Source organism: Boleophthalmus pectinirostris, unplaced genomic scaffold (genome assembly GCF_026225935.1).
Source record: "Boleophthalmus pectinirostris isolate CB_2022bp ecotype Guang Dong unplaced genomic scaffold, ASM2622593v1 HiC_scaffold_2, whole genome shotgun sequence".
In the NCBI taxonomy this organism is placed as follows: domain Eukaryota; kingdom Metazoa; phylum Chordata; class Actinopteri; order Gobiiformes; family Gobiidae; genus Boleophthalmus; species Boleophthalmus pectinirostris.
In genome coordinates, this window is record NW_026571152.1 from 25,228,514 (window position 1) to 25,253,904 (window position 25,391).

The 25,391-nt window shown below is 39.5% G+C and overlaps 2 protein-coding genes across 2 annotated transcripts in view; both read left to right on the forward strand.

Annotated features, from left to right (window-relative positions):
• Positions 1–500, forward strand: part of anpeplb (alanyl (membrane) aminopeptidase-like b) — a 6,830-nt gene extending 6,330 nt beyond the window's left edge. Inside the window, exon 5 of the mRNA XM_055155887.1 lies at positions 259–500. Within this exon, the coding sequence (XP_055011862.1) occupies positions 259–500 (242 nt within the window). The remainder of the gene's footprint in view (positions 1–258) is intronic.
• Positions 364–25,391, forward strand: part of znrf1 (zinc and ring finger 1) — a 40,906-nt gene continuing 15,878 nt past the window's right edge. The window contains exons 1-2 of the mRNA XM_020934810.2: positions 364–1,312; positions 22,736–22,831. Of these exons, the coding sequence (XP_020790469.1) occupies positions 925–1,312; positions 22,736–22,831 (484 nt within the window). The 5' untranslated portion in view covers positions 364–924. The remainder of the gene's footprint in view (positions 1,313–22,735; positions 22,832–25,391) is intronic.

Sequence of the window (25,391 nt, forward strand, 5' to 3'; positions counted from 1 at the left end):
TGTGTTAATTAAATCTTTCCTCATCCAGGTAAGCTTCAACCATAACCCATATTTATGTTAGAAACATTAGTACACTATGGCACCGCCATCCGTTTGCTTGGTTGTGCTTTATTTATTGTAATTAACCTTCACTGGGTACATCAGCCTGAAAGCCGGGTGTGCTTCACAGGACAGACTGACTGCATGTTTTCCATTGGAGCTGAAGATAGCTACGCCACTGCACCTGCTGGCAGCTGCCACACCTCGTCATTCTGCCAGGGGGAGCCTGTGTAGTGTTCAGGGCCAGTCTCATTCAGAGTCTCATACGGCGAGTGTTTGTCTCGTCCCTGCGCTGTCTGCTCACTGTCTGCTCTATACCGAGTCTGCGCACTCAACGCCTCCATTGTTTCGCCAGTAACAGCAGCGGAGACAGCGGCAGCGGCGACAGACAGGAGCCGAGAGGAGCTCCATCAGCTCGGCCAGGCTGTGCGTCACGGTCTGCCCACTCCCGGCTGGTGTAGGACAGGACCGTGGCAAGGGCACGCGCCCGCAGCGTCACTGTTGTCAGCGGCACAGCAGACAGCAACAGTTGTCACGATGTGCGCGACCAGATGAGGAACGAGGAGCGGAGAGCACTGCGGCTCTGCTGCTCGGCCCGCTCTGCTTAGGACCACCCCGGGACTAGCCCGGGACTGGAGGTCCGGACAACTAAGGGCGGGCACTCAGCCGTGCACGTGGAGAGAGGTGCCCCCAGACCCAGCGGTAGCCTACGGCATAAGGTGCTTCAGGAGTGGTGCGGAGGGTGAGGGGCTGGCCCATGCACCGCGCGGCGGGGACACGGGCAGAGAGCTGACAAGCCCGACACAGGGACAGGCGCGGAGGCCCACGGAGAGACGCTGAGGGGAGCCCCTCCTGTATCCCCCAGAACCACACAGCGGTCTGTGGATGGGGGGCAAACAGAGCACGACAGGACGGCCCCGGGGCACGTTTCCAGGGGTGTCCACGGATGACAGCGCGGTTCCCCCTTCAGCCCATTTCGGTCATTACCGGCCCAGCGGAACAATGGGCCTGCGCAGCCGCTCGGTGAGCTCCGTAGCCGGCATGGGGATTGATCACAGCGCAACTGTGCCCTTCGGCTTCTATCCCCCCAGAGGGACGGACTCAGAGAGAGCCGGAGGTGGGTCCGGCACAGCTGCCCCTCACGGTACCGGATACCAGGACACTGGGGGCGGAGGGCATCACACGGACGGGGTTCTTTATCTGGGGTCCCGGGGGTCGCTGGCTGACACCTTGCCCCTGCACATCACGCCCCGCTGGTTCAGCGCACACAGCGGTAAGACATCCCACAGTGCGCTGCACAGGCGCATATGCACCCACAGACAAACACTGTCTCTAATAAAACTGGTCAGCTGTGTGTGTTCCAATCATTTCTGAGCACAAATTGTTTGTTGGTTTAGGGTTAGGCCATTTTTCCCCCCAAATTATGGGCATATGACTGAAGATACCAAGATTGGGCGTCAAGTTGACAAAATGAGGCTAGTCTAGCTATAGCCTACAGACAGATCTCCAGATTGTTATATGCCTAACACGCCAAGCCATAGGCTATCAGTATTGTAAATGTATTATTTTAACTTAATCGATAGGCCTTCCTCACACCATGAGGACTTTAGTAATAGCTTAATTAGGCAGTGGCCACATTTTCCAATTATAAAAGCCAAATGTCATGTGATCCACTGTCACTAATATAACATTTTTATAGAAATGTTAATTGTCCTCACTTCAGTGAAAGTTGACACAAACCTGTGCAGTTGTACAGGCTGGAGGACTGGGTGTTCTGTTCAACTTGTATGTATTAAAAGCTCCAGTGTAAATATAATTGATCTAGCACAAATGAGCGGAAAAGGTCATAATATGCATGTAAAGTGAACCAGGGCGCCTCTGCCTTCAGCGTCACTGCAGCGTGTGCTGCGTGTGCACAGGTCAGAGCGTGTTGTGTGAAATGACACTAATAAGCCTGGTGCCAAATCTGGTTGAGTCAATTAGGCCAGAGATTAGAGCGAGCAGAGGGGGAGGAGGAAGACTAAAGGATGAGAAAATGTGATGAATACAATCAGGTTCAAGCACATGTTCAAAAACCCCGTCCAAAAGAGAGGAGGTTGCTAAACCTTCTGATATCATATTTAAAAGTGCAATTGCTTGTCTCCATGGAGATGTGCCGAGAATGTTCCGAAGTATGGCCATAAACATTTGAATCTCCATGGAGACTTGCAAACCAAATTACAGGTTAGATTTGTGGAGAGGTGATCCCACTCACAGTAAACATTTATGTTTCAAAATATATTTTAGAGTAATAAATAACACCTGTAGTTGAATAAATGCAAGACAGATTAGTTTAATACCACACTGTGGACAATTTAAACAAAAGTATTGACATCTCCATGGAGACAAAACAGGTGCGGACCTCCTCCAGAAAAGTTAAACAGTGCTGTTTGCATTGTTTGCTGTTTGCATCAGTTATTTCAGTGCAAATGAGTGGTTCTTATTGAAAGTCTTGAAAGTTAGCAGTAGGCTATACTTCCTCTGTCCGTGTATTAGCTTGCTCTTGGGATTTACTCAAATCTTTTAGCCCATTTAAGGAAATGCTGAAGACTTGACTATGACAACACTAAATGACTACACATCTTCTTCTTAGTATTATTATTTCCGATCTATCTTGCAGCCATGTTTGTGTCAGTCCCAAGCCTGTAGAGAAGCTTGCATGACTAAGGATATTACAGCAACAGCACCATAAGTAATGAATTTCCTTTGAGATAAAGTGTTTGTCTGTCTTTCTGTCTGTCTGTCTGTCTGTCTGTCTCTCTATCTATAACTATCTTATCTATCTATCTGGATGAAGGGAGTCAGTCACCTAGGCCTGTCATTATAGCAAATTTTGAAGCATGATATATTTCTACAGAGATATGCTGAGATAAACAATAATATTGAAAAAACTACTTTATGCCACTGACACAATAAAACAGGACAGCCTGATTCCAGTAAACCATTTTTAAATAGACAATATCATTCAACAGGCCTGAGCTGCAACAAATAAACAGCAGAACAAACCAATAATTAGCCATAGAAGATATTTATTCAACTTTCTACAGCTCAAATCTGATCGTATTTCCAGAAAATGTACACACAGTAAATATTGAGCTGCAAAATGCATTCTTCTATCTCTCATGTACTGAGTAGATAAAATAGATGTTGTGACAGACCTATAGTCACCAAAACGAAATAGGTGTAAATGGTTATAACTGCTAGCCTATTTAAAATGTCTGATTTGTGCTTTAACATCCTCTTATTCCTCCATTGTATGTGCTATTCATAGTCTGCCTGTATATGTACAAACAGCATTCCCCTGGCCCTTGTTACTGAGGCCCAGAGTGGCTCACTGCAGGAGCACAGCTATCACCGCTGCCGTGGCTCTGCTTGATGTGTTTCTTCCCAGTGGACTAAGTTAATATCAGGTGTCAGATTGGAAAAAATGAGAAAGGTGAAATAGGCTGCACACACCTGGGATCTTCAGCTCATATGTACAGCAAACAGAAGTGTGCTTATGACTTATTTATCCAATGCAGTTTGGGGGAAAAGCACAACAAAATGGTCAGGGTCAATGTCATGGGGTTTCATTTCATCTTATCTTTCTTTCACAACTCAAAATGCTCTGTTCCACCTTGTGATATCATGTAGTGGTAATGTGCAGGTTAACAGCTACCTTTACATTTTGTTCAGTTGAGATTTGCAATTCTAGGGCTGAAATTATCCAAATAACAGACCTTTTTTACAATGGCTGGAAGTGCCGTGATGAAGGGTAAATGTCACTTACATTAATGCTTTTTTATGGCAAAATATCTGTGGAAATGCCTTGTATATTTTCCACCAGCTTCATAAATCTGCCCCATCACCAAATCTTCATCCAACAAGGTCCACAAAGAACATATTCTGTACATGAAGAACGTATCTACAACTATCTAGAAGAAAACATAAAAGTGAACAACGACTAGCATTAGTGAACTATTCCTGAGCAAAACTAACATCATGGTCATGAGTAAAGCATAAGTAACTTGTAAACTCAGACTGATTCTAGAAATAAAATTAAAAATCGTGATGGAAATATTAGCATAGAGAGAGATTTGTGTAGTTTAAATACTAGACATGTAATCTGACCATCTGTAGCATTCGAACAGCACAAATCTATCTATGCTAAAATCTGCATCATGAAATCAATGTTTTATTTTAATTCTAGAGTCAGTCTGAGTTAACAAGTTACTTATTAACAAATTACTTATTACTTATGTTTTATTCATGACCATAATGTTAGTTTTTGTCCTTTGTCGATCTTGTTGGTTGAAGATTTGGTGATGGGCAGACAGATATATGAAGCTCGTGGAAAATATGTGAAACATTTTCACAGATATTTTTCCATAGAAAAGCATTAACGCAAGTGATGTTTACCCTACATCACGGCACTTCTGGCCATTGTGAAAAAGGTCTATTATAGTGACTGTGTATGGAGTTTAAAAACACAGTGGAGCGCTTCCTGTATTGCCACATGACATCACAAGGTGGAACATGAGGTGGAGTGTTTTTTTGTTTGAGAGAAGAACTCAAGTATAAATATGTAGGATCTGTGCATTAAACATGTGTGAATGAAACAAAACACAACTCCAGGTATGTTTTTGATGAAGGAACAATGTTATAACATAGATCAGAAAATAGCAGTATGAGCCCTTTAAAGGTGCAATAGTCATGAATCAGAGCAGAGAGGTGTTTCCAAAGAAATGTCAATTAATAAAAGTGTTAGTGAGTGTAATCTTAACACTAATTCAAGATTATCAGTGTGCTTACTGCAATAATTGTTGACACTTAAATTGGAATAGACAGAAGAAACAGGCCTAACTATAAATGCTGGTTTAGTTTTGGTTTAGAAGGCATTGCTGCAGACTTTTGTGGAGAGCCAGCCCTGCCCACTCAGCAAACTGAAGAAACTGGTCAGTGAAGGATTATGTAACATGATGAAAAACACATATTTGTATTAACACTTTTAAACATCCTATATTATGTAAAATTTGCTTTTGTAAGCTTTAAGTTTGAGTAACACTTCATTGTTAGTCTGTCTACATCTCCAAAGCTCAAAATGCTCTGTTCCGCCTTGTAATGTTACAAAGCAGTCATTTTCAAGTTAACAACTACCTTTTACCTTTAGTTCAGTAGAGACTGGCAATCCCAGAGCTGAAATGATCAAAATGATTCTAGTGAAGGTACATGGAGTTTAAAAACACAGTGGAGCACTTCCTGTATTCATGACATCAAAAGGTGGAACAGAGTGTTTTCATTTTAAGAGAACAACTCAGCCTAAATATACATGGTTTGTGTGTTAAACACGTGAATGAAAAAGACACAACTTCAAAACTTCAGGTTTGTCATAACATAACAGCATTATAACATAGATCAGAAAATAGTGCACTATGGGCTCTTTAAGGATAGTTTTAAGTGTGGTGTAGCGTAGATTCTTGTCAAATAGGCCAAGTACTTCCACATTCTTCTACTCAACCATCCATACTTTTTAATTTCACAAGAATATAACTGCAAATGTAGTTGGTACAGATAACATTTTCTGTAAAGGGCATAGACTTAGATCAAAACGTCTCTTGGGGTTTCTTACTTGAATGGTCTAACACAATGTTTCCCAAACCTCATCTGTTCTGAATCTATTTTACAAAAGAAACTGAGAATTCTATACTGCAATGTTTCAATTCATATATTATTTCTGTCATCAGGTTTGTAAATATGAAAAAATGTAAAAACAAACTTAGCTCAGCATTAGCATGTATTATGTCAATATCAGCTAATTAGCTCAATAGGGCCTCTTTTGCATATTACATGATATTAAAGGAGAAATCTACATCTCCAATCTAAAATGTGACAAAGCAGCTACAGTTCAGAGGTCCCATATTAAGCAAAACATTTAAGATTTAAGTCATTTTATAATGCTGCTATGTTATCAAAAACATACCCACAGTTGTGTTTTGTTGCATTCACACATACTAGAGTATTATTAGTCTCTCTACATCTCCAGAGCTCAAAATGATCTGCTCCACCTTGTGATGTCATGAAGCAGTAGTTTTTTTTTTTTAACCTTTAGTTCAATAGAGAGAAGAACTCCGACTAAATATGAAGGATTTATGTGTTAAACTGGTTATGGTCCTGTTATGTTCATGATGAGGAAACAACATTATAACATAGATCATTTTTCAAATAAAGTTATGTTAGTGCATAACATCTATTATCTTATTATCTATTATCCATATTATCTATTATATTGTCCTAGTTTAGACTATTCTTTAGATCTGTTCTGGTCAATGGTGAAAAGAAAAGACGGTGGAGAAAGTTGTGTGTGTGAGAATACTGAGTGCTTTGTCTTTTAGGTCCTCATTGTTTCAAGATATATTTTTTTCAATTTAACTGCTGCCATACATGGCTCATTGTTCCATACAGTCTTATAAGCAGTGATGGAAAGAATACTTTGATAATGTATTCAGAGTACTGTATTCTGAGTACTACTGATACTTTCACACAGGGTTGCATATAAATTACAGTGTAAAGATAAAATAGGATTGAAAATTTCACATGCACACAGTATAAGATTATATTTCTATATTTCTATTTCTTCTCACTGATTTTGCGCAGTTTGAAACCTAAATTGTGTGATTAAGTACTGCCATGTATTCCTTTAATTTTAGGAAAGTAACTGTAAACTAAAAATAACTACACTGGAATACAGTTACACAAAATTAGTATTCTGAACACGTATTCTCTGTGCTTGTATTGAGTTGCTTCCCAACACTGCTTATAAGCCGACACAATGTACCTCATCATTTCATCGTGCGTGTCTATGTATTCTTAAAACTCACTGTTCTGCATCTGGATAATAAGTAAAATCTTACACCATTAACCTAGAGCCATTCCTCCCATTCCCTCAGCCTCCACCTTTTATCGGTCCAGCCTGTCGATACAGCATCAGCGCTTAATCAATAAGAGTATTTGCAGTCTTTTTCTGAACAACAAGTTTAATCCGTGCCGACCTTGGCTGTGAATTCCCCTGTGACACTTTACAAGTGGAAAAGCATTTTTAACGCTTAATTACATCGGCGGTTTGAAGAATAGAACTCGATAAACCTGAATAGTGCCCATGCTTCACAAATCCCCAGCAGCCATCACCAGTGCCGTCCCCGGGTCCCTTTTAAACGCGTCTGGACAGATGTGATCCGTCAATGCTACAATCAATCGGTCTTTGGGAAAATACTTTGAAGCAGGCATTCCTCACTGAGATTGGGGTTCTTTTTAGTTTAGCACAAAGAGTTTTAAGAATGCTGCTGTGAAAACATGATGAAATGATAGAATACATTTTGTTCCAAAGCAGTCATAGGTGCTTTTGATACTCTCTGTCAATGTTTTATCAAAGGTGAAAACCAAACTATCAAGACTCACAATGGGACAGTGCATCCTTTCTTCTGTAAGTTTTAAGTTACAAGTTCAAGTTCAGATCCATGTTCTGGTCATTAATTGACTGAACACTGAGATATACATTCAGAACTCCACAAGTCACATTCACACAGGAATTTCATAGACACTTCAAATTGGAAATTAGGGCTGAGTGATATGGGAGAAGAGAAAACAAAAACTATATTGTTTAAATATTGATCATAGTCTTTATTTTAACCATTCTTTTAATCAGTGCCATTTAACACAAAAATCATCACATTTATTCCTCCCTGAACTCTCCACCAAACCACAGGCTTTTACTGACAGAAGGTTGGCTGATCACTGACAACTTAAAATTATTGAATCTTGAATTAGACACAAATTGCACAGTACAATTTACTATTGTACTGCTATGTTCAATTATTTATAATGATTGATTTGATTTGTAACAATGCTTCATATTAACCTAGCATAGCAAGATGGATTCTCACATTATTTTTGACTTCACAAACTCACAAGGATCCATCTTGAGAGACTCCCGCTGTAAACTTCAAATTTGCCCAGAAGCAGGCGAACTAACAACAGAGCAGCATTGCAAAGTTTGATTTTCTGCTGTTGTGATGCTTCAACCAATCAGATTCAAATATTCATCACAACACTCCGTGTTTTCCGATCGCTTTCAGTGAGATCTATCCCAGACTAATAATGTGAGACTGATAATGTTGTGAGCTAGGTTATTACATCTAACTTTAGACATAAAGTTGTATATAAAGTGTCACCTTTGTGCCCAGATCCCCATAATCACAGGGACTTTTAGCACTGTCTGTGCAGTGTGCTGTGTTCACACATGTCCCTGTTGCAGCTGAACAGGTGAGGCTGTTCTCTGTGTGTCGTATGCAGTGGTCGTCTGAGGGACACTGACAGACACTGAGGGACAGGGCCATCTGAGAGTCAGAGCATTACTCATCATCATCATCGGCAGCAGCAGAAGCTCTGTGCGCAGTAATGCCATTGTTCTCAGATTAGACCTGTCAGAACAAAAGCCTCCTGTAAACTCTCACTGATTGTTTAAAAATCAAGACTATTATTACCAAGGGTCAAAGGGTTTATAAGGAGAAAACCAGATTATTACACAGAGACTGAGATGTCTCCTGTTGTCTTTAAGAGATTAGTTTAAAGATTTATAGTTCAGATTGAAGATACTATATTTTCCTTGACATTAAACTTATCTATCTTCATTTATGTTTTATTGAGCCAAAATACCTTAAAAATTAGGTACAGACATTTTCATTGGTGCTGTACCTGATTTTTATTGTCTGAAAAAAATGTATGTGGAAAACAACAGAATTTAAAAATTTTTGCGGTCTAAAATTTTCCACCAATTCCTAGAATCCTTCACCACACTGAATTGTAAGTGCTTTTCATAACTTTAAAAGGTAAGAGCCGCAGAGTTAGGCTAAAAACAACTAGCATGCTGACAGCACACTTCCTGCCTCTGGTTCGGGTTGATCATTTGGCAAACACCAAATGGATAGCACACGGATGAAGTGAAAGAGAGTGCGTGATGTTAAACTCCTCCGGGTATGTTTTAATGAGGAAACAACATTATAACATAGACCAGAAAATAGCCCTTAAAATATGGGCTCTTTATATAAATGCATTGAATCAGAAAGTCTAAAGCAGACAAAAAGCTTTTACCGAATCTTCCTTATTCTTTTCTCATTAGTTAAGAGAGACAGCACATTCTTCTTGTAGGACATTTAAATTTGACCCCACCATACCCTTATCTTACCCCTGTTTCCAAACTCAACACACGTACACAAGGATAAAACCCAATTAGAAAGAAACTCAGCGATAGTGTTGTGTAGACTCATGTTTTGGCTGGATTTCACGGTTTGGAGTTTTAGGAACACTAGGATTGAAAAACAGCTGTGTGCTCGCTCGCTGTCTGCTTTCAAGATCGGGAGGATATAGGTCAGTCAGCTCGCCAATTTATTTTTTCCCCTTCCTCCATGTTTCACTGCCTGATTCCCCCTCTCTCCGTCAACACTGGAGGAGGCATTCGAGGACACACAAGGGCACGCGGAAAGATGGAGCGAAAGAGTAACAGGATAGGTTTTTGTTGCTGTGACAACCGCGTCGCCGATAACAAACACAAGCTCACCTTTGCAAATGTCGCCGCAGTTATCTTCGCCACACTTTGCTGCATACAAACAGGATGCAGGGTTGTTTTAGTACATTTAAAGGTGCACTGTGGAACATTTTTAATAGTGGAGGGTACGTCACTGGCTTGTCTCCATGGAGATGTTATTGCTTTGCTGGGAATGTTCCACAATGTTGCATTCCATTTTTTTCCTAACATTTATTATAAACAGGATACAAACAGGATGCAGGGTTGTTTTAGTACTTTTAAAGATGCACTGTGGAACTTTTTTAATAGCAGAGGGTACGTTACTGGCTTGTTTCCATGGTTGTCGGGTTGTCATTCCACTGATCTGACCTGTTGGCTTGATGGCGTCATCTGCTTGTCTCCATGGATATGTTAACAGTTTAATGCATTACTACGGGAAATTCTAAGCAATGCAATAACATTTCCATAGAGACAAGCAATTCCCCCTCTCATCTGTTATGAAAACAAACTGAAAAAAGAGTCTATTAGAAGAGATAAGAGGATTTGCTTTATCGCTGAAGAAGTTAAAAGCAGGAAGCATATAGTAAACACTCCTATTCAGACTGAAGCTGAGTTGGGCTGAGCTCATTGAATGCAATCTAGTCTACATAGTCTTCAAATAAGATATGAACTTGGATGTGCATAAAAGCATTAAAGAGGCCAGAGCGGAGTATACCATCACAATAAACCTAACAATAATTAGCATGCTATTGCCACATTTCCTGTTTCATAGAGAATTACATGCTTTATAATTAAATGCAGATAGCAGACATCAGTTTCATTTTCCCCCTGATTACTGCTCTTAAAGTATATCTGTACTATACAACACAAAATGGACCCTTATGAGCTTGCAGTCATGTTATAATGTTGATACCTCATCAGAAACATACCACTTATTTTCTTTCATTTGCACATGTTTGAGTAATCCTGCATTATTAGTTTGTCTACATTTCCAAAATTTGAAATGCCCTGTTCCACCTTGTGATGTCATGTATAGTCAGTTTTTAAGTTAACAGCTTTTACCTTTTATTCAGTAGAGATCGCAAATCACCCAAATGATTCTAGTGAAGGTGTACAGAGTTCAAAAACACAGTGGAGCACTTCTGTATTACTGCATGACCTCACAAATCAGAGTGTTTTCTGTTTCAAAGAAGAACTCATCCTAAATATGCAGGGTTTGTGTGTCAAATGTGTGAATGAAACAAAACAAAACTCCCAAGTATATAGATCAGCAAATATTGAAATATGAGCCCTTTAATTACATGATAAAAATCTGGTACAGACCCTTTAAAGTAAACTGTGATCATTTTGAGTCTTTTCTCCTCCTCGTCCAGTCTATACCTCAATCACAGACGTGGAGCTCTTGTGTCAGCACCATATGTAATGTCATTGTAATGGCGGGTCTATTATGGGCAGTGACGGTCATTGTGCCTGTCTGGTGGACACAGCAACAGTTGCTATGGACAAAGCCTAAATGTCGTCAGAGAGATTTTCTGAAGATAAAACTCAGATTTCTGCAGCAGTATTAAGGAACTTGGGCTATAAATGTGACCGCGTATAAAAGCAGCCTTCCTAATTCTCCACAGTGGAGTCTGTTTTGCATATTTATTTGTGATTCATTATACACAACATGCCATATTTGAAAACTGTACCTTTGCAGTGATTAATCAATTCTCTTTTTTTGAATATTGCTGTGAAGATCTGTACTGATGGCTGGTTACATTAATGCACTATAAGAAATAAGTATTTTGACTAAAAGATTTTGATAAAGAATGATACAGAATAGATGGTTCAGTTTTATATTTAAGCGTTGTTTTGTTTCGAAACTTAATGACTGAAAAAATATGTCAAAATACATTGTGCTGGCTGGGCTCCTAAGGCATAATACTGACAGGTCCATGCACACTATGAAAGTAATGGCCATTGTATTTTTAAACTTTGGTAGCGTTTTTGTATAAACCATAAAATAACATGAAGTAGTCTGTACAAAGCAGAGCATTATAGGCAGTGTAACCCTATAGGGCATTGTTAAGTACTCTTTTCGAACAAGATTCTTGGCCACAGTACTTTCCTCTTCAGTTCATATCAATATTTATATTGCAATAATTCTACTTTTGTGTCCCCCCTGTGTTGTGTGAGGTCATCGTCCCCCATCTTCTCATCTCCATCTATTTTCCTCTTCTCTCCGTCTCCATGGAAACTGCTGCTAGTGGTTCTGGTAAGGTAAGGTTTCCGTTTGCTGCTCAGAGTTGCGTTTATTATAAAGTCGTGATGTAATCCAGTGGGTTTACAAGGCTGCCGTTTATGGGCATGACAGTGGTGGGCTGCTGACGATCTCCCTCACGTATTTCTGCTGCTGTTACAGAGGTGTGTGTGTGTGTGCTGCTGCAGAGGTGTGTGCTGTTTGTGCAATGGGGACATAACAGTGGACAACAACCTGTCCTAGCGAAATCAACATGTCTGTGACAGTCTGTATGAGCATAATTTTGCTTTTAAACTGCAGCCTAAAATTCAGTATGCTCCAAGAATATAAACCAATATCATGCATGGAATTACAGATGATTTATCAACCAACATCACATTAAAATATTTGTGTTTTTGTGGGGTACATGTTAAGATGTTTATTTAATTCAGTCATTAACTCAAGGTCTAGATTTAATTTATTTAACTTCAATTACTTCTGTGAGGGATTTGATATGACTTCTGTTAAAGTTAAATATAGTAAGGCATTCTTTATTGATCCCTGTTTCTCTCTGTTGTATTATGATAGGAGAGTTATTTTAATTTTAAATCATACTCTTCAAGTTCATACTGGTCTGGTGTTTACACTCACCTGTCCTGTTTATTGAAGGTTATGTGAATGAATGTTAGTAAAATCATGACTGGTGGCACAGAAATGTTGCCAGTAAACTCCAGGGCAGCAATGCCCAGAACTATATCTACACTGAGCACAAAAAGTGAATGAATCATGGACTACTTTAAACTGCTTTGAGAAAATAGTGAAGCTTGTATGCTAGACCAATTCTGAGTTTTGTTTAAAGGGCCCATATTGCACTGTTTTTTGGTCTGTGTTATAATGTTGTTTCCTCATCAAAAACATGCCTGGAGTTGTGTTTTGTTTTACATATTTTTTATTTTTATTTAGGCTGTATTCTTCCCTCAAGCAGAAACACTCTGTTCCACCTTGTGTTGTCATGTAGAAATGCAGGAAGTGCTCCACTCTGTTTTTAAATTCCATACATCATCAATCATTTGGATAATTTCAGGCCTGGAATTGCCAATCTGTACTGAACAAAAGGTAAAATGTAGCTGTTAACTTGAAAACTACTACTTCATGACATCACAAGGTGGAACAGATCATTTTGAGCTTTGGAGACAGACTGATTATAAAGGGTTACTCAAATGTGTGAATGAAACAACACAAGTCCAGGTATGTTTTTGATGAGGTATTCTAACGTCACAGTTTTGCCTTTGTTTACATGTTTATCCTCAATCCAGCTCCATTTCACAGTCTGATCCGGTCCATCTTTTGCTTCCTTTCCATTTTTCCTGCAGCTGCTCATTCCCTAATCATCCTAGGGAAGTCTATATAAACACCCTCTGCCCATTCAGTCCTTGCTATATTGATCAGTCAAGAGACACTCTCCAGCTCTGTATCTGAACATATCCTGTTGTTGCCATTAGGCATTCTATATGATCTGATTCTGAATTATTCCCTGTTTGAGCCTGTTTCTGCATTTATACCCAGCTTGTTTTCTGTTAGAGATTTTCCCACTATTTGGAGGATATTTAAGTTCATATGATAAAGACATCTATTCCTCAGATGTTTTTCAGCCTGATTTGTCTTATCTGTTGTAGGCCATGTTCTGTTGAACTGAAAAACTTGTGTTTGGTTGCATTCCCTGTGTTACATTTGAGTCCAGTTTACCTGCATGGCAGTACAATCTAGCCAGTACGAACTCAGCAAACAATGAGATTCTGATGGAGCGGCTTGCCAAACTAGAAGCTAGTATGCAGCAACAGCAGGCTGAGCTAGCATCTGCTGCTGTTGCAGCTTGTCAGTCAGCTGCAGCTAGCGAACAAAACACTGCTAATTTGACAGCTCAGATCCAGCAACTGGCAGTCACTGTTATCCAGTTTGTCACTGCTGTTCCTCATGCTCCTATCAATCTTGCACCACAACCTTCTGACGCAACCAAGCTAGATTGCTGAATCCAAGCTCAGTGACAAAAGAAAAGACTGAAACTTCCTGAACGACGGCTAATTCCACGTTCACCTCCTGATTTAAATGTCAGTCAGTCTGTCAGCCACCCTCTTATCTCCTCATGAGGAAGGTCCAGAACCCATGTAACTGGGTACTACCAGTCTAATGCTCTGGACGGCTCTTGACTCTTGAGTTCCATAACATATAGCACTGTTCCTGTTCAATTGTTTTTGGTTGGCAACCACTATGAGACCATCCATTTTCACATCCTGAAGACTTCACAATATCCCATAATCCTTGGCTTTCCTTGGCTTCTCTGTCATAATCCCACTATTGATTGGTCTGTGGGCTCAATTACTAGCTGGAGCCCATCTTGTCATCAGATCTGCCTCAAGCAAGCTATTCCTGCAGTGCAATCTAGTGGCAACTCTGATCCTCAACCAGACCTTACAGCTGTTCCTGAGGAGTACCATGACCTCCAAGAGGTTTTCAGAAAGGCCAAGGTAGCATCACTTTCTCCTTATCGGCCATATGACTGCTCCATTGACCTTCTGCCTGGAACTTCTCCCCCTCGTGGACATTTATACTCCCTCTCTGGACCTGAGAGGGAAGCAGCGGAGAAATATATGAATGTGTCTTAGGCTGCAGGAATCATTCATCCCTCTTCATCTCTTGCCGGCGCTGGTTTCTTCTTTGTTAAGAAGAAAGATAAGACCCTTAGGCCTTGCATAGACTACAGAGGGTTAAACAATATTACAGTAAAGAACCCATACCCTCTACCACTCATCTCCTCAGCTTTTGAACTCTTGCAGGATGCTGTCATTTTCATAAAACTTGACCTGTGCAAGGATGAGTGGAAGACTTTAACACTCCAACAGGCCATTACAAGTACCTTTTACCCTCTAAAGTATAGGCTGTCACCTCTTGGACTGTTCCTGAGTCCTACAAGATGTTACAGTACTTCCTGGGGTTTGCAAACTTCTACCAATGGTTCATCCGTGGCTACACTTCTGTCGCTGCTCTCAGCTCCTCCAATGTGCCCTACAAGTGGTCACCAGAGGCAGATGTGGCCTTCAATACTCCAAAGACCCTCTTCACCACAGCTCCAATCCTTTGAGTTCCAGATCCTGAAAGACAGTTTGTGGTTGAGGTAGATGCCTCAGATTTAGGCATAGGAGCTATTTTGTCACAGAAAGCACCCTATGACCTCAAGTTACACCCATGCACCTTCTTTTCCTGACATCTAGCACCTGCAGAAAGGAAGTATGACATCGGGAACAGAGAGGTGCTGGCTGTAAAGTTGGCTTTAGAAGAGTGGAAACACTAGCTTGAGGGTTGCAGGTTTCCGTTCCTGGTCTGGACAGATCAGAAGAATCTGGAATATCTCCAGTCTGCAGACCGCCTCAATTCTCGACAGGCTAGGCTGGCATTGTTTCTGACTAGATTTAATTTTACTTTGTTTTACTGTCCTGGTTCGCATAACACTAAGCATAACATTAAATGGCTTAAAGCTCACAAGAGTCAATTTTGCGTAATATAGTAACTTGTTGCCAAAGGACACATTTTCTCAAAGTCATATATTCAGGTAAAGAATGTAGACTTCACACGCTTTGGAGTGTATTTTCATCAACCCACAAGTTACACAGGGATACCTCAGCTCTTTAGTGTTCACTGGACTGACTCCACTAAAAAGCAGAGTTGTTTTTCATGGTAAGCACTTCTCCAGCCTATAGCTTGCATTGGGAATTATTGTCAAGCCCTGGCAGCCATTACCGCAGTGATGAGTTTTGGAAAATAGCCTCAGAGAATTCTAAGGACTCACCTGGCAGGAACAGACGCACAAACAACAACTAACTGTAACTATGTAGACTGTAACTACGAACAACAGCTAACGAGATGCTCAAATGCACTTACACAGATCCTAATGGCTTTGAACTTGCAATGGTCTAACTATTGTCTAACAAATCTGTCCAGTGACACCCTGTGTTTATTAGCTGCTGGGCAACTACTGAGGGGCTTGGTTAGCTGAGCTTCTTTGTAGAGGAGCCAAAAACGTTAAAAATAACTGAGGACTTGACAAAAAAGGGTGGTTGGTAACAGCTGGTGCTTCCTGGGTTGTTTCTTACAATGAGTTTTTGTATTTTTATTTAGCATTTGTCTCAATAGACCAGACAATGTTGAATAAAACAAATGCATTTTATTCTTCTGTGACGCACTATATAAGTTTTTGGTTGGAGTTTCACTGCCTGCTTGTCATTGCATTGCATGTCATCTGCCTGGAATGTTCCACACTATGACATTAAACAGCTCTACCTTACATTTATTTAATTACAGGTGGTTTTATAGCTCAAAAATGCCTAGAAAAATAAGCATTCTGACTGTGAGCAGGGTTGCCTCTCCACAGATCTGACCTGTAACTTGGCCTGGTTTGGTCTCCATGATAATAGAAAGGTTTAATGGCATACTGGGACACATTCCAGTCAAAGCAATAAAATCTCCATGGCGAAATTCATTTGGACCCTTTTACACAACGCACCATGAATGCGTTTAATTCGTTAAGTATTTTTTTTACACAAATGTCAAGACCGTGATACATGTTCTACCTGATTAATGATTTAAATATTCTTACCAACTGAAAACACAATAATCACAAAATAAATTCAGTCACTAACTCTATGTAGTCTTTTAGTCTTGTGTGTTCGCTGAAGAAATGGCTGCAGCTCTGTGGTACTGCAGACAATGACCTCTCCGCCCCTGTAGTAATAGTGTAATAAGACACTAAGCTGTAAATATAGTGGCTCCAACCCCAGGGCAGACCCAAGGGACGGACAGGAGAGCTGTGTTGTGATAAATACAAAAAGTCTCTCTATGGTTTAGTTGCACATATACCAGTAAAGCCGTTCAGGTGAAGTTATTCTCAGAAACATGTCATCTAAGATCAATATCCAGTTATATTGACAATGGCTTAAAATATATAATAGTGTCTTTATGCATTTCATGATGGCTTTTGTAAATGTCTATATTGTTATTGAAAATGACCACCTGTATTGCAATATAAGGAACATTTATAATTTTACTTATTTGTTTTAAAGATCCCATATTACACAAAATTGACTCTTGTAAACTTTAACCCATGTTATAATGTTGTTACCTTTCATTCGCACATGTTTTAGTAACCTTTTATTATTAGTCTGTCTACATCTCCAAAGCTCAAAATGTTCTGCTCCACCTTGTGAGTTCATGAAGAAGTAGTTAGTTACCTTTTACCGTTTGTTCATTAGAGATGGGCAATCCCAGGTCTGAAATGATCCAAATGATTCTAGTAAAGGTCTACGGAGCCCTTCCTGTATTACCACAAGACTAGAAAGTTACATACTGTACCTTTAAAAATATATCAATGTCTTATTTTAAACCTGGATGCCTCGATCTTGTTACAATCTCAGGTTTGTCTTCATGGTTTTGACTTGCTTATATCCATGACTGCAATGCTGTACAGTAGCTGGTGCACACAGAATGGACTATTCCAGTTTGTTTGAGGGGAAAATGAACATGATTAAAAAGCTGTTAGCTTGTGTTGCATTGCCAGCCGCTCAGATTGCGCAGGTGTTGGTTTTCCTGGAGTTAGTCATGAGGCAGCTGCAGGAAAAGCCCAAACGGAGGTCCACAACAACAGATTCACCAATGAGTCATTATCAGGCTTTGATCTGCGCTCTCTGCATGTTAATCACTGTATCACACTGCTGCTGTATACGCTCTTCATTTTGATTAGCTTGTGTTTGTGTCATTAAAACATCACACAAATGACCAAATCTGGACTGAAACCGTGCCATGTTTTGACTGTTTGAGTGGCAGGTGGGATTGTACATAACAGGTGCAATAGATCAAAACGGGAGAGGTCACAAAAAGATGACGCTGTTGTTTTTTAATATTTCTTTTTTGTCTGAATGCTTTCTTGCACAGGACAGACTTAAAGGTTCTGTATTACAAAAGCTGATTCTCATGAGCATTAAGCCATGTTATAATGCTGTTAGACACATTTAATTAATCCTCCTTTTTGTTTTGTTTTTCTTTGACATTAAGAATAACTCAGTGATGACTTTGGACTTGACAAGCTATTGAGTTGTATCATCAATTCCAGAAAAGTCTTGTCACCAGTGATTCATCGTTACAATTTCAATCATATTATTTATATTTTTGCCTTTGGACTGTTACTGTTTATAAAGTTATGGTTTAATTTTAGGATTGTGATCATCTTTAGCCATAATTTAGACTCAGTTTGGTCCTTTTTTTTAGTCCTTGGCAGGTTCAGTGAATTCTTAGTCATAATCAAAGCAAGATAGCCATATAGTTCCCATTAGTAGGCTGTAGTTCCTGTGTATTGGTACTTTGCAGTGAGGGTGTTCTACATTTATCTCTATTAGAGGAATGTTTAGGAGTTACCATGGTAACACAATGCACATATTATCAAACACTGTCAAAAAAGTTTTAATACAGTCTGAACATTTAAGGAAAATTACAAACTTGTGCCTGTAATGTTCTTAGAGAGGGACTGGTTTAACAACACAACCCAGCTCCACTGATGTAGTTTCAATTAAGTTAGTTCTTTCTGTTTTTTTGGTCGTGTTAAACAAAGTTCTGATTAAAGTCTAATTTGAGTAACAGAGATTCAGACAGAACAGTGCCTTCTGTTCGCTTCACACCCCCAGGGAAATGATGACATCAGCTGCAAACTATCAATATATTCTGATAATATGTGACCCAAATATTGAGTAAATTGTCCTGTATTGAATAGGATAGGCCTATAGCTCAGCCCAGCCACTCTATCCGCTCTCACATAGGAGCCGGTAGCATTAATGCATTACCGCTCCCTGGTTTATTTTTGTCCCGATGTGACCTTGTGAATATGAGATGTCCTGGTGGATCCAAATGGGAGGTTTTCTGGATCATGAATACTCATTTTTCCTGAAGAACCTGAACTCACCTCACCTTCCTCTCATCTTTCCTGCATCTCTTCCTCTGTGTGTCTCTGTGGAGGCTCTGAAAATAGCAGACTGGGGAGAAGTGGGTCAGCTGCCATGTAGAAGGCCCATGTGTAGTGAGTAACTGTCAAATTACTGTACCACTACTATTCGCTCCTGGCAAGAGTGGCTAGCATTCTGTTTGAGATAGGAGCATTTGTTACAAGCCAAATATGCAAGGAAATGTTAAAGGGTCCGTATTATGCTGCTTTCAGGTTTATGTTATAATCACAAATCACAAATATACCCGGAGTTTTTATTTCATCTACACATGTTCACGCACAAATCCTGCATATTTCGGTTCTTCTCTCAAACTAAAAACACTTTGTTCCAACTTGTAATGTCATGTGGTAGTACAGAAATCATTTGGATAATTTCAGCTCTGGATTTGTCAGTCTCTAATGAACTGAAGGTAAAAGGTACAGTATCTGTTTCATGACATCACAGTGTGGAACAGAGCATTTTGAGCTTTGGAGGTGTAGACAGACTAATAACAAAAGGTTACTCAAATGTGTTAATAAAGCAACTTCAAGTATGTTTTTGATAATGCAACAACATTATAACCTGGCTTAAAGCTCATAAGAGTCAGTTTTATGTTATATAGACCCTTTAAATCCATCTGAAATTCAATTTAATATAAAAAAGCCCTGTTTATTCATTTACACAGTTCCTGGAAAATTACCTTGCAACTTTCAAATATGACCCTCATTCACGCATGCATATCAGAACGAAAACATTGGCAGTGTTCTGGGAAATTTTTGATAACTCTGATTTCAGTCTATTGCAAATTGTGGGAAAACAGCGTGTCTAGTCTACAGTCTGAGAAATTACATAAACACAATTTTGAGATACTTGGTAATGTTATTTACAATTTACACCACAAAATATGCGCTGAATTTTTTTTTTTTATTGCAAAATGATTTACTCTAACATTTTTTGCTCCATCTGACTTTACAATGTTCTCATGCTGATGCTGCTGTTTCCGATCTCTAAAACCTCTTCAGAGAGCTCAGGTTGCAGCCCTTTACTGAGTTTCATTCAACAGGTTTATGTAAAAAGCATGAAACCTCTGTCTCAGCATTTCTATTTCCAGTGGCGAACCTACACTGATTTACACCCTGGGCGAGGACCCTCACCCCCCATCCTGACAGGGGCACCTACAACCAAGAGGGGCACTTTTTTTTCAAGAGCTCATACTGCTGCCCTAGGACTGCCCCTGTCTGTATCAAACAGTCACATTAGGGGTGTTTTACATGTATGTGTATGATGGAATGTTTAGAAGTGACACCATGCCAAAAAGTTTTAACACTGTCAGAAAACTCTGAACTAAATAAAAAATAAAAAATGGATTTAAACTGTACATTTTCAGGAGCCTGTGATCAATACAAGCTCACGCGATCCTGTTCAGGAGTTTAATTTTCAACAAAAATGTGAGAGTGACTAATTGAAAAACTGTTGGCTAATGCTAACTTGTGTTTGTAATTTGATGTCAACAGACTTGTTTATCAGCACAAATCATCTCATCTGTTGTAGATCCAACTAAGTCGGCTCTTTCTAGTCTGATTGTGTTAAATAAAGCTCTGATAAGTCTAATTTGAGTCACAGAGCTTCAGACAGAGCATGCTCACAGTTAGCATTGATATCAGCTACAAAGTATCAATACCTCTTTGCTCTCACCAAGGACACAAAGCTCATATCCAAGGAAAACATATCAATATAAAGTTCTGGTAGCAATCGTCTGGTATTTACACCTCACCTGCGTATACTGAAAGAATACAATGAGAAAGTTGTTCAGGCGTGCAAGACTAGATTTCATTTGAATTGACTTAAGAATTCTCAAAAGCATAGCTCAGTGTTAGTTTTAGTTTCTCACATTGAAAAGGGAAGGAAATGCCTCTGGTTCTATGTAAAATGATTAATGATTTGTTTGTAACAAAGATACTTCCACTGTGTTTAAGGCACTGTTGTTTAAAGAGCTCATATTATACTATTTTTTTAATCTATGTTATAATGTTGTGTCCTCATCACAAACAGACCTGGAATTGTGTTTTGTTCAAACAGAAAACATTCTCTGTTCCACTTTGTGATGTCATGTGGTAATACAGGAAGTGCTTCACTGTGTTTTTAAACTTCATAAACATTTTCACTAGAATTGTTTGAATAACGTCAGATCTGGAATTGCCAATCGTCCATCCCATCCATCCATTTTCTTCTGTTTATCCGGGTCGCGGGGGGCAGCAGTCTAAGCAGGGACTCCCAGACTTCCTCACCCCAGACACTTCCTCCAGCTCCTCTGGGGGGACCCTGAGGCATTCTCAGGCCAGCCAAGAGACATACTCCCTTCAGTGTGTCCTGGGTCTTCCCTGGGGCCTCCTTCCGGTAGGATGTGCTCGGAACACCTCCCAAGGGAGGCGCCCAGGAGGCATCCAGAACAGATACCTAAGCCACCTCAGCTTCTCTCGATGTGAAGGAGCAGCAGCTCTACTTCAAGCCTCAAGCTCCTCACCCTATCTCTAAGGGAGCACCCAGTCACCCTGCGGAGGAAACTCATTTTGACCGCTTGTATCCGCGATCTCGTCCTTTCGTCCTTTCGAGCTTACTCAGAGCTCATGATCATAGGTGAGGGTAGGAACGTAGATTTACCCGTAAATCGAGAGCTTTGCCTTTCGGCTCAGCTCCCTCTTCACCACAACGGTTCGATACAGTGGCCGCATCACTGCCCACGCTGCACTGATCTGCCTGTCAATCTCAAGCTCACTCCTCCCGAGATTGCCAATCTTTACTGAACTAAACATAAAAGGTAGCTGTTAACTTGAAAATACTGCTTCAACATCTTGAGCTTTGGAGATGTAGACAGACGTATAATAGGACTACTCAAAGATGTGTGAATGAAACAAAACAGAAGGTACAGGAGGTAATATTATAACATGGCTATAAGCTCACAAGAGTCAATTCTGAGTAATATAAGACCATTTAAGAAAGCCGTTGAACAACTGTTTTGAGCTTAACTCTTCTCATGTGGCTCAATGGTTAATTTAATTATTCTTGTGTGTTTGCATAACATGGCTCAAAGAAATGTGTATTCTCTAACAAACTTAAACATGAAGGTTAAGGGAGACAGTTTCTCTTTGTACACCCAGTCTTTTTCAAATGAGACACTTTAAAACTTGTACATAATCATGTTGAGGGCACAAATATACTGTAGTTAGTGGAGATTCTACAGCTCTTCCTCCCACACACTGTTTCTGTTTCTTAATGTTTTGTTCACTGTACAAGATATATGCAACATTGTGCTGTGTTTCTATGATATTTTCTTGAGCATACTTTTATGTAATGCCAAGTACACAATAAATAAGTTGAAACGGATATTATGCAACAGCTAACTAGAACCCGACCAATATGGATTTTTTTTGTGCAGATAGCTGATATAACAGATAGTGATGTAATAATTAATTGTAAATCCTCAAGGTTTGGCTCTGTTAGATTTTTCAGAAAGCAGGTCTAATTGCATTTTTACAGAACATTCTTTTCAATAGACAATAACAAAAACTGATGGGTGACCAAACATCCAAACTTTTGTCCTCTCTCTCTTTTTATCTTAATTGCACTTACCTTGCACTACCTATTCAGTGTGGTCTGTTCAAACTACATTTTTTGCGTGTTTTATGAACCTTCAGCCTTGCATATACAACTGTAATCTTTGAACATCGCCATACATATTTGTCATAGTTTTGCCCTCATCCATCAAACCACACTCGCAGAATAAAATAGAAAAAAATATATATGCGCAATGTTTTAGTAAATTCTACCATGAAATTTTATTTGTGTGTTTTTCAGGATTCAAGTGTCCTGTCTGCTCCAAGTCTGTGGCGTCCAATGAAATGGAGGTTCACTTCATTATGTGTCTAAGCAAGCCTCGCCTCTCCTACAACGGTAAGACTCAAACACAAGAACACACACAAAAACAGAACGCTTATGGCTCCTAAATCTACCTTATTTCTCTTAAAGGTTGTGGAAATTGTGCTCTTATCATTCCTATTGGTGATCATTGACTATACAGTGCATATTATCTGGAATAACCTATAGATAAAAGGAAAAGAATTTATAGTTTTGAACAATTTCCTCTGCAGCAGTTGGCGTTGGTTTAGAAAATGGTGCTGTGTTTGAGTTAATGCCTCTGTTTGTTGTAGCAAATGGCCCATTTTGCAATAAAAGTTGAAATGCCAAATACATCTGACTATGGAGAGTGTTAGGACACAAATAGACTTCAAACAAACAACAAAATATAGTGATATTTATGGTCAGTCATTTAACAGCAGCACTTACTAACTTTACACTGCTTCGGCCACTGCACTTATGGAGAAGATTCACTCTATTTTCTCTTCAAGCAGGTTCAACAACTAAACAGCTCATGTGAAGTATTCAGGCAGTTTGCAGCCACCTTCTCTATCTGAAGTTATGTACCAAAGCTGAAATCACTACATAAGTGATGCTAACATATAAATGAATATTATCAAAAATGGCCGTATGCCTTAAACATCAATTGTGGAATCCAGAATGTGAGGACTATCAAGGGGCATAGTTTTATTCCCTACATTAAAGCAGACAGTTGCCACATGGACTATATTTTTTTTTGATTTTGTTAATGGACAACATCTTTTGAGCAGTTATTTCCCTATAGCTTTTGCTCTACTTTAGTTTGCACAATAACCAGTCCCACTGTGTCAGACTTAGTTGCTGAGTTTCAGATGACACATTCACATCATTCTAAGTAAATTTAGTCACTGTTAAAAATCATATTTGTGAATTCACCTTTTGGACAGTTTATTGAAAAGTATAGTTTAACCCCTTAACGCCAACTGTCACAAATATGCAACAAACTCTTTGGATCAAGATATAAGTCAAGATAGCGGCTGCATTCCCCCAATGCCGGTTAGTGCATATGCAGTACCGTCCTAGGAACCTTTGGCAAGCACTTGGTACTAGTTGTCGCAAATTTGCTTACTTAAAGGCAAAAACACACACAAAACATTTTTTATATGCATCTATATAAATTTAGGCATTAAGGAGTTAATCATAATCAATAGGGAAAACTTGCTAAACCAATAGCGTCGTGTGTATGAGCACTCAAAGTAATCATTTCACAGAATGTGAAATGATTTTATCGATTGGAATCAATGTGTGAATTCCTTGCACATCAAGCGGCCATGCTGATTTTTCTCTGGTCATGTACAATGGGCAAACTCTGGTCCTTTAAGTAAGGCCCAACCCTACAGTCCTGCACATATATCTCTCACCTGTTCAGCTGTCTGCTGTTGGACAAGTGCCATAAATGAAGCAGGACTGCTGTAAAACACTGTAGCATGTCCCACTTGTCAATGCTCTGACGTTATGTCTCAGGATCTCAGTGCGTTTGGAGCTGTAACACACACTTCTGAACAGTGTGTTTTAACCTTGAGGACTGTGCAGTCTCTATGGGCTTTCACATAACACTGCGTAATAATCTACGGCATGTGTCAGGGCTCTTTATTCTCCTATTGATCATCTCTGCAGCTCATAACTCTTCCGTCTGTACTCCCCCAACCACTTCAGAGCGTTTGAGAGGAGAAGAGTTGAGTCAAGTGAGACAAAGCCAGCCAAAATGCTGTATATCAGTGGATAAGAACAAAACATACAAAAATGCATCAGTTTAATGTGAGTATGACTAAAACATGTTATTGCATTCAATTATAGCTTCACATTTTGTCCTTTATTTGGCATAACATCATTGTATCCACAATTATTGTTATATTATAATTATAGTTCTTTTATTCCTATTTGTGTTTGTTTGAATCTGAATTTGTTTAACTTTTATATGAGCCTCCTCCGAGTGTGTCCATTTATCATTACCTCATATTATAGGCTACACTATATGTGCTGGCTTTGGGCCTATACCTCGTGGACTCCTGTTTATTTCCTGAAGCGCAGCCCTGTTTTATTAATGGTCTGGATGCTGTGAGACCAGTGATTGACAGCATCCTCATCGCTTGTAGCAACAGTATGACTGACAGCTGCTCTCTCCTCTCAGGACTGGGCACATTAGAGTTTGCTACAGGCTCAGGTTCACCTTGTCCATGACTGTTTTATCCCCAGAGTGATGTGTTTTCATTGTATTGACATATAAGACACGGATTACAGCGTCCTTGCATATATCCATCCTACATATATTTCTATAATTTTCACTTAAAAGCTATCTCAGCTTCTTTATTATCTTTCAAAACTTTAAGTCACTAACATAACAATAGAAATGCAATGTGGTACTGGTTAAATTGTGTTCAGGTAATATATTTAGATTGATAGTAGAGCTATTTCCTGTGTCACTTTGATGTAATTACTGCTCTGTCTGAGTCATAAGATCTTTTCTCTCAGCACAGGGCATGTTTATAGACCAGATAACATTTATTCAGTTATTAAATGAGATGACAATGTTTTAATAATCATTTAGTTGTGATTA